General features: G+C 38.8%; 1 protein-coding gene across 5 annotated transcripts in view; it reads left to right on the forward strand.

Moving 5' to 3' along the window:
• The window catches only part of LOC144664463 (uncharacterized), a 135,082-nt gene extending 128,261 nt beyond the window's left edge, over positions 1 to 6,821 (forward strand). For 4 of the 5 annotated variants that reach the window (XM_078525618.1, XM_078525635.1, XM_078525626.1 and 1 more), the window contains one exon: positions 3,696 to 6,821. In XM_078525618.1, the coding sequence (XP_078381744.1) occupies positions 3,696 to 6,724 (3,029 nt within the window). In that variant the 3' untranslated portion in view covers positions 6,725 to 6,821. The remainder of the gene's footprint in view (positions 1 to 3,695) is intronic. The other variant, XM_078525610.1, reaches the window with a different exon arrangement.
• The last annotated feature ends 6,319 nt before the right edge of the window (positions 6,822 to 13,140 follow it).

Genomic DNA, 13,140 nt, shown 5'->3' on the forward strand with positions numbered 1-13,140 from the left:
CAATGTGTCAACTACTTTTGTCAAAGATTGTCTGAGGTCTATTTGAGTGAAAAGAAAGGATACCCGTTACCTATCTTAGCTCTAACAGGATTATTTCTAGAAAGCACGCTAAATGTGTGGCGTTAGAGTAGTTTTGATTATTTCAAGTTAAAAATAATGTCTTCAGTTGAGAAAATAAAGACAAAACGGGTTCAGATCCCGTGCATGGTTCTTAGCGCGTGACTATCTAGGGTCGTATTATTTATTTTCTTGTTTAAAAGTGTTAAGCGGGGCCTCCGCAGTGATATTCCTGTTAACTATGTTCGTTTCATTGTTACAAAGCAGCCGGCTCATTTTAAGAAAAAGCAGCAATACACGTTCTCTCTAGCGCGAAACCATATTCCCGGGCGGTTGAGATTAATGTTTAACAAGATGTACGATATCGTGAGGCTAGGAAATACTCCCATTTGTCGCTGAAATTCCCTAAGAAAACCAGAGGTAAAGGACTTTTTGTCAAAATTATCTCGCTAGAATGTTTCTTGGCCACACAATTCGCCAAAATCTGTAAATTTGAACGATTAACCACGGTTAACCACGGTTAACCATCAGTCTAGAAAGGATTAGGAATGTTCTTTGTTTACTGATGGTTAACCGTGGTTAACCGTGGTTAACCGTGAAATTTCAAAAGGTAGACACCTTTTGGGCTTGCTGAAGGCTGTTTATAGTAGAAAAAGAGACAATGAAGACTTTCATATCTTAAGTTAGCTTTTCATGTTTAAAGAAATGCTTAAAAGAAGCGTCAATAAAACATGAAGTAACAACAATTGGAGCTGTCACGCGCACTTGTCACGCTTCATCCAACTGCGTTGGATATGTCACAAGGTATATTACATTGCATAAGCGCATTGTTACTTTGACATAACAGTTATTCGCCTAACGGTGAAATTTCTTTCATTATTCCATAAACTGGCATTTGGAAATGAAATGGGCAGTAAACACGGGCTTTATATTTCTTTGATCGTCTCGAACGATGATTTGCGTGCGTGACCTCCTCGCAGTTCAATGTCTTCAGACACCTCTATGCTATATGCCAAAGGCTAGGAAACGTGTCATTAGTTCAACATAATTTTCTTCTTTTTCAACCATTTTCACATCAGAAATAAGCAGGTAAATGCAGGAGTTTCTTCATCAATTACAGCAGCGATAAACATTTTGCCTCAATTTATTCCATTTTTGACCCTTTGATTGCGTTATCGTCAAATTCGTTAATGGCCTCTAATTAGAAACCAATTAATACAGCATCAATGCCGATTGGACAATTGAAAACAACAAATGGTAGAAATAAATTTATGTCATAACCGATTGATCATTACGCGCTGTTCTTAAGATATATTCCGTTTTGCACCTCGGACAATCATTGACAAAAGTGTTGACACATTGTCAATTTACGCCCTTTTTTATTGTTATATGGACCAATTTCATCCTTTTGCCCCACTTTCCAACCCCCCTCCCCCCAATCAATGTTGTAGTTTGTTTCTAAGAGTCCTTTGCTACCATTTTACAACATTGGATGGGGGGAGGGGGGTATTTTAGCAGAGAGTCATGAAATTTATAAACTAGTGGTAAATTTGTCATAAAAACCGCAGAGCGAAGTCAATGTGTCAACTACTTTTGTCAAAGATTGTCTGAGGTCTATTTGAGTGAAAAGAAAGGATACCCGTTACCTATCTTAGCTCTAACAGGATTATTTCTAGAAAGCACGCTAAATGTGTGGCGTTAGAGTAGTTTTGATTATTTCAAGTTAAAAATAATGTCTTCAGTTGAGAAAATAAAGACAAAACGGGTTCAGATCCCGTGCATGGTTCTTAGCGCGTGACTATCTAGGGTCGTATTATTTATTTTCTTGTTTAAAAGTGTTAAGCGGGGCCTCCGCAGTGATATTCCTGTTAACTATGTTCGTTTCATTGTTACAAAGCAGCCGGCTCATTTTAAGAAAAAGCAGCAATACACGTTCTCTCTAGCGCGAAACCATATTCCCGGGCGGTTGAGATTAATGTTTAACAAGATGTACGATATCGTGAGGCTAGGAAATACTCCCATTTGTCGCTGAAATTCCCTAAGAAAACCAGAGGTAAAGGACTTTTTGTCAAAATTATCTCGCTAGAATGTTTCTTGGCCACACAATTCGCCAAAATCTGTAAATTTGAACGATTAACCACGGTTAACCACGGTTAACCATCAGTCTAGAAAGGATTAGGAATGTTCTTTGTTTACTGATGGTTAACCGTGGTTAACCGTGGTTAACCGTGAAATTTCAAAAGGTAGACACCTTTTGGGCTTGCTGAAGGCTGTTTATAGTAGAAAAAGAGACAATGAAGACTTTCATATCTTAAGTTAGCTTTTCATGTTTAAAGAAATGCTTAAAAGAAGCGTCAATAAAACATGAAGTAACAACAATTGGAGCTGTCACGCGCACTTGTCACGCTTCATCCAACTGCGTTGGATATGTCACAAGGTATATTACATTGCATAAGCGCATTGTTACTTTGACATAACAGTTATTCGCCTAACGGTGAAATTTCTTTCATTATTCCATAAACTGGCATTTGGAAATGAAATGGGCAGTAAACACGGGCTTTATATTTCTTTGATCGTCTCGAACGATGATTTGCGTGCGTGACCTCCTCGCAGTTCAATGTCTTCAGACACCTCTATGCTATATGCCAAAGGCTAGGAAACGTGTCATTAGTTCAACATAATTTTCTTCTTTTTCAACCATTTTCACATCAGAAATAAGCAGGTAAATGCAGGAGTTTCTTCATCAATTACAGCAGCGATAAACATTTTGCCTCAATTTATTCCATTTTTGACCCTTTGATTGCGTTATCGTCAAATTCGTTAATGGCCTCTAATTAGAAACCAATTAATACAGCATCAATGCCGATTGGACAATTGAAAACAACAAATGGTAGAAATAAATTTATGTCATAACCGATTGATCATTACGCGCTGTTCTTAAGATATATTCCGTTTTGCACCTCGGACAATCATTGACAAAAGTGTTGACACATTGTCAATTTACGCCCTTTTTTATTGTTATATGGACCAATTTCATCCTTTTGCCCCACTTTCCAACCCCCCTCCCCCCAATCAATGTTGTAGTTTGTTTCTAAGAGTCCTTTGCTACCATTTTACAACATTGGATGGGGGGAGGGGGGTATTTTAGCAGAGAGTCATGAAATTTATAAACTAGTGGTAAATTTGTCATAAAAACCGCAGAGCGAAGTCAATGTGTCAACTACTTTTGTCAAAGATTGTAGGCCTTGTATAAACAAGTTCAAATGTAAAGAACTTCCCGAATACTGCTAGGATTAGTTTTGTGTGTAACTAATTATGTGTGAATAGAAAATATGACTTATGTTAACTGTGGTAGAAATGTAAGAAAACTGTAAATCAGTCAGTACATCAGTACTTGTTAATTGGTACTTGTTAATCAGTTCTTGCAAACACTTTTGTGTTAGAAATTAGCCTTAAACGTATGTAACACTCACACCTGGTATTGCTTTTCTGCACTTTCAAGATAATGGGCAAGGAGGTTTTGCATTGACCAATCCAACGAGTTGATATTCCGGACATATTCGTTTATGTTATGGGTTTATGTCTGTTTATTGCAATACCTGGATTTTAGTTTTATGACACAGCCATTTCTTTCCCAGCCTATCCAGAGAAACTTGTAAAGCTCATCAGACGAGACTACAAAGGTGCTGTTCTGTGTCCCTTTCCATGGTGTGAGGATGATCTACAACTGGAACTGTCTAACATCTTTACAAGATTGAAAATAATCAGCAAGAAGAAAGAACGAGCAAGGCCAACAGATAACATCGTCAATATGACAGATGTGTTTAAACCACATGAAGAATGCAACAAACCAAGAGTGGTGCTGATTGAGGGGCAGCCTGGAATGGGTAAAACCACGTACTGTCAGAAGCTTGCTTATGATTGGTCTGTGGAGGACATTTCACCTGAAGCTTCGTTTCCTAAAGTGAAGATGCTGCTTCTGCTAAAGTGCCGTGACATGAAGAATGCCAACATCGAGGAAGTTATTGATGATCAACTACTACCACAAGATGCTGACAAGAAGGAAAAGGAAAACTTCTTTCAATTCATTCGCTGTAATCAATCTAGAATCTTATTGGTTCTGGATGGATTGGATGAATTGCGTGAAGATCTGTTCCAGAGTCTCTTACCCTTGATTCAAGGTAAAGTCTTTCCCAATACCTTTCTTATGTTAACAGCTCGACACGAGGCAGGAACGAAAGTTCGGCGATACTGTGACACGCTCCTTGAGATTGTTGGCTACACTGACGAAGATGCTGACAGTTACATTACAAAGTACTTCAGCAATCATGAGGATCCGAGCCTTGCTGATAAAATGATCGAAAAGTTAAAGCATGACAAACAGCTCAGAGAATTAGCTGCTAATCCGTTGAACACCGCTCTGTTGTGTCTACTTTGTGAAGATACAAGAGGAATATTCCCTTCAAACAGAACCAGGTTGTACGATGAACTTGTCACAGCTGCTTTAAGGAGATATTTTGCGAGGAAGGATGTTGCTTTGAATGACAACCATCCCATTGAGGCATGTGTAGACCAGCTGAATCAGTTAGGAAAGATGGCACTTGAAGCTCTGCTTAAAGGTCAATTGGCTTTCAGTTCAGAAGAGTTGAAAGGCCAAGAATTCCTAGAATTCGGCTTCCTTTCTCGTGAAGCTAGTACAAGCAAAATCAGACCAAAGCCATGCTATGCATTTACCCACAAGACCCTTCAGGAATATTTTGCTGCTTTTCACTTGGCCCGTCAGCTATTACGTACCGATAAACAAGGTCGAGAGATCCTGCTGGCTCAGCTTAGTCCTGTTCTGAGGTATGAGCAAGTGTGGAGTTTCCTTATGGGAATGTTAACGGCGAAAAGTGCCCGTTATGATGTTGCAGCATCCCTTGTAGAAAGCCTTTGTGATCGTCACTTCACGGGCAACTTTTGGGATGACTATTACGATTATGACGATTATGATAATCATGATGACGATAGTAGTTATTATTACGATGATGATCATGATTATTACAATGAGGACATTTGTGATGATGGTGATGACTATCCTTATGACTGTGACTGCGATTACTTCGTCGTACGATGTGTTAAAGGATGGGAAAATATGGAGCCATGGGAAAAAATAGATAATAAGGGCTTCCTATCTGAAGTATTTGGTCTTATTGACGAGTGTGGTGATGGTAACAATGAACCTGGGAGCTTTCAGAAGGAATTGATGCAAGCACTGGCACATCACCTTCCTTTAAATTGTATAACGTTTCATTCGAACATACATTCATACCTTAAAATGGAATATTTTAAGTCTAATCCTGAACTGAAAAGGTTAGATTTAAATTCTGGCTTCACAGAATTAGAAGCAATAGGAATTGCACAGGTTCTTCAGCAGCCAAATTGCAAGTTTACGAAGCTAGTCATACAAGGTCAAGTGTCCGGTACTTTAGCAGCAACAACACTTACACGTGGTCTTCATTCAAATAATTCTTTGAGACATATAGATATGGGGTTTACAAGAGTGGGTGATGCTGGAGCCAAAGGTTTTGCTGACGCTCTGAAGTCAAGCAGTGCACTAAAGTGCTTGCGTCTAGATTCAAACGATATCGGCGATTCAGGAGCTGCAGCACTCGTGCAAGCTCTTCAGTTTAATTCAACAGTGAAGATTTTGAGCCTGAGGAACAATACAATCAGTGATCCTGGAGAAGTCCCCATACATGCATCGAAATCAAGCTGCACTTTAACATTGTTAGATGTAGGGTGTAACAGAATAAATGATTCTGGAGCAGCTCACCTTGCACCCGCTCTCCAATCTCAATGTACAGCACTGACCCATTTGAACCTTGATCACAACATGATTAGCGATTCTGGAGTTCAAGCTTTTGCTAAGGCGTTAGAGTCGGACTGGAAACTAACACATTTGGACTTGAGTTTTAATTCTATTGGAGATACAGGAGTGAAATCTCTTGCCAATGCACTGCAATCAAATTGTAATCTGACGAAGTTAGACTTGAGTCATAATTCCATTGGAGACGCAGGTGCAGAATCTATTGCAAATGCATTGCAATCTCATTGTAATCTGACGAATTTAAACCTGAGTCATAATTCTATTGGAAACGCAGGTGCAAAATCTATTGCAAATGCACTGCAGTCAAATTGTAATCTGACGAATTTAAACCTGTATCATAATGCTTTGACAAATACAGGCGCCGAATCTCTTGCAAATGCATTGCAATCGAATTGTAATCTGATCAATTTAAACCTGAGGCATAATGCTGTTGGAGACGCAGGTGCAAAATCTATTGCAAATGCACTGCAATCAAATTGTAATCTGACGGATCTAAACCTGAGACACACTTCTATTGGAGATGCAGGTGCAGAATCTCTGGCCATAGCACTGCAGTCAAACTGTAATCTGATTAACTTAGATTTAAGTCGTAACATGTTGACAGCTTCAGTTGTAACAGCTCTTGCCGAAGCATTACAGTCGAATACTACTCTGAAGAGGCTGGATTTGAGTGAAAACGCTTTGGGTGATTTAGGAGCTATAGCGATGGAAAATGCTCGTCAGTTAAACAACACATTAACCTTTCTAGATTTAAGGAGAAATAAGATCAGCAACGTGAAGGAACGATCCTCGCACTGAATTTAAGACATTGCAAAGAATGAAAATCCTGGCTTCAACGGGATTTGTACTGGTGACCTCCGCGATACCGATGCGAAGCACTACCAACTGAGCTATGAAGCCATGCACACATTGGGAGCAAGTTTTCGATTGTGAGTTCATATTTTCCTGTAGTTGCAATTTCTTCAAATTCACTGCAAGGATCATTTCTTTACTTTACATCTCATCCGCAATTCATATATAGACCGTTTTCACTCACGTGATCAGCAGGCACATTGGTTTACTAAAACAAAAGACGATTTTCAGTACATAAAAATAGAATTTTATTCCCAGAGGAAAGGCTTAGTAGTAGTACACCAATATGGCCGCCGTTTCTTTGTTTTGGAACAGCAATATGGCTGCCGTGACGTCATGAAAACGCTCATATAGGCTATATGATTTATTTTATACACTATACACCAATGAGGTAAGCGTCGAAATGATGTCTCGACTCAAATGGAGTTTAACTCTGTGGTAGTAATAGAACTGGAGATAGGATGGGTAAAGTGAACTGGGCATGCAGTGGAAAAGTCACTCTTCGGAAACATTCTTGTTTAAGTTGCATAATAGGGCATGACTGATTATATTTCAGTAATGGCGCTCACGTTTACGGTCAAGCTTACACATTAAAAGATTATGGTTAAATCTGAGTACTATTTTCGTAGAGAGAATAACTTTGTAGTTATAAAATGTCAAAACTTATTAAATACAAAAGCAACCTACATTACAATTAGTCCTTTGCTTTTAAGTGTGGTGGTGTTAATGATAAGCCAATTTCGATATATTAGAACTCCAACTTTGCTCCGAGGTTTTGGGGGATAAAACAAAAGAAATTTTAAATCATCCCTCTGCCTACACGTCATGATTTTTTTGTTGCAATTTCCCGAAGTCCCAGAATCTTGATACCGGTACCGTATTTACTCCAATAAGCGCCGCGGTGCTTATTAAATTTTTCGCGCCTCGAGTGCGGCGCTTATTCGAGGGCGGCGCTTATTAAAAATTTTGACGCCGCAATAAATTTAAGTGGCAGTTTCTCTTAAAGCGGTCCATTGCATTTTGGGTCGGAAAACAGTTTTCCCTCAAACTTTGCCCAGTGAACTATCTTAGGTTGTAAGTAAATGCAACGACTTTAGTTTTTGGAAATACATTAAAATATATTTTTTAGAGCTCTCAACAGTGAAGGCTGCAAAAGACCTAATTTTGAGCTTGGCCAGAACGAGAAATTTCATAAGTTGACGAGCTCGCCGCTCAAAAACAACCAAACGCACCAAATTATTATTATTATTTCTAAGTTAAGTGGTCCTTCAAAGGTTGGAAACGCATATTAATTTTGATACATTTTGATTTACGGGTCCGTGAAAATCTAAATATCAGCAACCGTTAGATCGCTTTTTGTAAACATGCAAAAGTATGGTGTCTTCGCCGGCCTTTATTTCACGAGTCCAGACCAGATCATTCTAAATTCTAACTGAATCCTACTAAACAGATGTTAGGAAGCATAGAACTATAAAAATACCTTGCACTTTTTATCTTCCTTTGCCACAGCGACTTCGAAAATTTCATGCTTATGCGAGTAAGTAAGCTCATTTGCATAATGTGTATGAAATACTCGCATAAGCACGAAATGTTTGAAGTCGCTGTGGCAAAGGAAGATAAAAAGTGCAAGGTATGTTTATATTTCTATGCTTCCTAACATCTGTTTAGTAGGATTCAGTTGGAACTTAGAATGGTCTGGTCTGGACTCGTGAAATAAAGGCCGGCGAAGACACCATACTTTTGCATGTTTACAAAAAGCGATCTAACGGTTGCTGATATTTAAATTTTCACAGACCCGTAAATCAAAATGTATCAAAATTAACATGCTTTTCCAACCTTTGAAGGACCACTTAACTTAGGAATAATAATACTAATTTGGTGCGTTTGGTTGTTTTTGAGCGTGGAGCTCGTCAACTTATGAAATTTCTCGTTCTGGCCAAGCTCAAAATTAGGCCTTTTGCAGCCTTCACTGTTGAGAGCTCTAAAAATATATTTTAATGTATTTCCAAAAACTAAAGTCGATGCATTTACTTACAACCTAAGATAGTTCACTGGGCAAAGTTTGAGGGAAAACTTTTTTTCCGACCCGAAATGCGATGGACCGCTTTAAGAGAAACTGCCACTTAATCTTTTAAATCGCGTCTTCTGATTGTCAGTATTCGTCTCTTGCTGAAAAAAGAAGTGGCGCTTGCTTTCCTGGCAAAGTTAACGGCCTGCACAACATTTACAGAACTAAGTATTGTAAGAATGATGTAATGTATATGAAATGATTCATATATGAACTAGACTAGACGACGTTCATCAAATTTGAAAGTTATGACGCATTTTTTAGTAAAAGTCGGTAACAGGATTTTTCTTAAGTAATTTGACCTGCTGAAAACGAAAATGCTTGTTACCAAACATTCTTTTGCCATCTTCAGTCTGAAAATGACGTCACAAAAATGGCACCTAAAATGACGTCATTGCACCGTTAACCCTAACCATAACTTCCAGAATATTAAAGCAATCACAAGGAAACTTAGATGATATATAGTTTGTCCGAAAATCTATCTTTTGTTATACGTCACGTGGGATGATTACGTCACATCACGTGACAATTACATCATAATGTCAAAACAGGCGCCATCTTGGATCCGCCATCTTGAATTTCAATTTTTTTTCCAAAACGTCAGAAAATCGCCCAAAATTACTGAAAAGTACTCAAAATAAATAAAACGGTGCAAAACAAAAAACCTAAAAAGATTTTGTGTTCTATTAATGAAATCAATAGAACACAAAAATCACACATTTTGGAAAACATTCCTGTCAAAATGCCATTGCCATTGTAATGTCAAGTTCCCCAAACAACAACCTATCCTACCAAATTACTCCCAGATAAATTTTAGATAAATTCACAAAGTTGGCAGTGTTCGGTTAAATCTTGAAAAAGTTATAAGCGTTCAAAGTTAGCGCGGTTACTTCCCCCTCCCACCTTCCCCTACAGGTCTGGATAGAGTTAACTTTGTGGATAAAAATAGGTTCTAAGCCGTATGCACTATATTTGCATCTTTTTATACCAAATAAATTGCCTCCAACCTAGTTCCTTCCTTTTTTTTAGAATAGGCCACAGAAAGCATTCCAGGCAACCTGTGGCGTCATGTAATGACCCCATAGATAGCTTGCCATTTAACTACACAGCGACAGGTTAATTGAAATGCTGAATGAGAACTATAATAAATACTGTCGACTTTATAGGCTGTTCAACTGTGGCTAAAAGTTAAAGAAACAACTGAGATCTATAACTCTACCGTTATGGAATCTTCGTTGGGTCTATAAAAAGGAACGGTTTCATTTAAAAAATGCGAACAAATTCCTTGGACGTTCTGCTATTAGGAAATAGTCATTTACATCTTTGCCTTATACTTACTCATATTGGCGGTGTTTTTGCTTCAAATATATCTTAGAAGAAATAAAAATACTGAACAACCAGCTTTATAGACAATGATAGGGCTTTTAAGTTATCGAAAGTTGGAGCGTTATTCTTGTGCATCGTGTCCCAGAATTTCATCTTTGACGATTCATCTTGCTCCTGTCAAGACACAGTTTCCAACCTTTTGCACCACAAATTCTCTCACCTGTTTTTGCTTTTTTTGACCAAGCTCTTTGGTATTTAACAGCGACAGATCGTTCGTGGCAATGCTATAAAGTCAGGTTTGATTTTCTGGTGGCGAAAATACTTATAATTACTTAAGGATGGCGAGCAATTAAGATTCATCCTTCTTGCCCAAATCTTTCCTACCAGTAGTAGACTTGTTGTGGGAAAACTTCTTGGCTCAATCCAAACATTGTGTGTGTAATATCAGCAATCTGTGACAGGGGATTATAGAACAGTGCCTACTCAATGCTGATTACTTCTTGGATATGTCCACGATCCCTCCTCCTCTTTTCCCTATCTCATTTAGCCATTCAAGACTGTGATCAGCACTGACCTGGCTGAATTTGCTTGCATTCCATTTGAAAAGGAAGTTTCCCTTCATATGGCAACATCGGGCGGAAACTTGCAAGTACAGTCCCATATCCCCTCTCTATGAGCCCGTGTGAGAATTAAGAGGATAGAGTCCATTTCCATGTAGTTCCAACAAAACGTGAAATTGACCTTTTCTTCGGATCTTTGTGTTACAAATTCGTCGTCAAGGGTATATTTTTCTTTTCCAAAATTTGTAATTTTTGTGTTCTATTAATGAAATTAAGTTAACATTAATGCAATTATTTTCACCTTTTTAGTTCTTTGCAACGTTTTATTTATTTTGAGTACTTTTTTTAGTAATTTTGGGCGATTTTCTGACGTTTTGGGAAAATTATGAAATCCAAGATGGCGGAACCAAGATGGCGCCTGTTTTGACATCATGATGTAATTGTCACGTGATGTGACGTAACCATTACACATGACGTATTATAAAAAATAGATTTTTGGACATACTATATATCCTCTAAATTTCATTGTGATTGCTTTAATATTCAGGAAGTTACGGATAGGGTTAACGGTGTAATGACGTCATCTTAGGTGTCTTTATTTGTGACGTCATTTTGAGACTGAAGATCGCAAAAAAATTTTTGGTAACAAGCATTTTCGTTTTCAGCAGGTCAAATTACTTAAGAAAACTACTGTTACCAACTTTTACTAAAAAATGCCCCTTCTTTTTTCTGAGAATGACTTTACGCAAATACCGACTAATCTAAACTGCGGATGTATATGAAAGTGATAAATGATCATCGCAGTGAATTTCCAATTTAAGCAATTGGAATAAAGAAGCCTGAAAAAAATTCAGGGCTTCAACGGGATTCGAACCCGTGACCTCCGCGATATCTACCAACTGAGCTATTGAAGCCACACATTGTCACAATTGACCTCGCTCCCAATGTGTGGCTTCAATAGCTCAGTTGGTAGAGCATCGCACCGGTATCGCTAAGGTCACGGGTTCGAATCCGGTTGAAGCCCTGAATTTTTTTCAGGCTTCTTTATTCCAATTGCTTAAATTGGAAATTCACTGCGATGATCATTTATCACTTTCGTATTGTAAGAATGTTGGATAGAAAAAATAATGGGCAAGCGGTAAAACAGTCACTGTAAAACATCGCTTTTGATGGAAAGAGATGTTCAAATTTGTTTTAGAGTTGCTTTGTAGTACTGTTTTGAGTTTATCGGAATTCCTCGAATAAGCGCCACATCGGGACTGCGGCGCTTATTCGAGGGCGGCGCTTATTAACTTGTTCGTCCCAAATGCGGCGCTTATTCGGGGGCGGCGCTTATTTATGTCATTCTGATCTTAACCGCGAACTTTGCTTTCAAGGCCTTGTTTATTTAGAAAGTTATCATACAGACAACTGTCGTTATGTCTGTGCAAAGCAAAGTTAAACTACCCTTTCAAGTGTCTATTCTTACAGTTTTAAGTTTTATCGAATTTGAAAGGGTCTTTTCTTAACTTAGGTCAAGTGAAGAAATAACAATCAATACTCCTCTTGTGCAGGGGGAGGGGGAGATGGGCGCTTATTAACTTTTTCTGCCTACAAAGTGGGCGCTTAATCGAGGTTGGTTGCTTTAATGAATAAATACGGTATTTACTGTATATTTCATCAAGTGATTCATACGTTGACTTGCACCCAGGCCCGTTGTTGGAGAGCTTAGGACAACGATAGCTTCTTGAGTGCTCTCCAAACTTCCAGGGTGCACCCAACATTGCCGATGGAAATGTACCCTGTTCTAACATATCGCGCTAACTTTCGCGTTCGTCCCCGCGGAATTTAAAGCAAACGAGAGGAATAGATAGGGAGGAGGAGAACTTTCTCCACCTCCATTTCCCTCTATATTTATCTCGCAGGCAGGTGGGCTCCTGTCGCATCAATGTCGCGGGTTATTGCTCCAGAGGTTTTCGTCGGGGTATGGCATAGAAAGGTGAAGGTCGCATACGATCTTCTGCCTAGTCTCATTATATCGTGCTAATTCAGTGTTTTCGCTGTGAGCTACTATCCTTGTTCAGTACGGAGTACCCTATCTTCTATTTCATTCCAATGTTCCTTGAAAAAAAACACTAGCCTGCAAAACAGGCGTCAGCGGGTTTATAGCACAAAGCGCGAGACGAGCGCGATCACCACACACGCTTCACGCGTTGGCCAAGCTAAACCACCTGTTCTGCAGGCTATATAAAGAGCAATAACTCTTACGTGTACAGTTTTGCTTGAATAGTCATGATCATTCAACACAGGCATGAGAGAGGGAGGTAACGGAGAAAAGGAATAAAAAATTCTCCCACTTCTGCCTACACTTGTACGAGGAATGGTAACTAATTTGAAAGCAACCTCGTTCCAGTGTTCCTCCAACAATA

The sequence above is a fragment of the Oculina patagonica genome, chromosome 1 (assembly GCF_052425735.1).
Source record: "Oculina patagonica isolate OP01 chromosome 1, crgOcupat, whole genome shotgun sequence".
Taxonomy (NCBI): Eukaryota; Metazoa; Cnidaria; class Anthozoa; order Scleractinia; family Oculinidae; genus Oculina; species Oculina patagonica.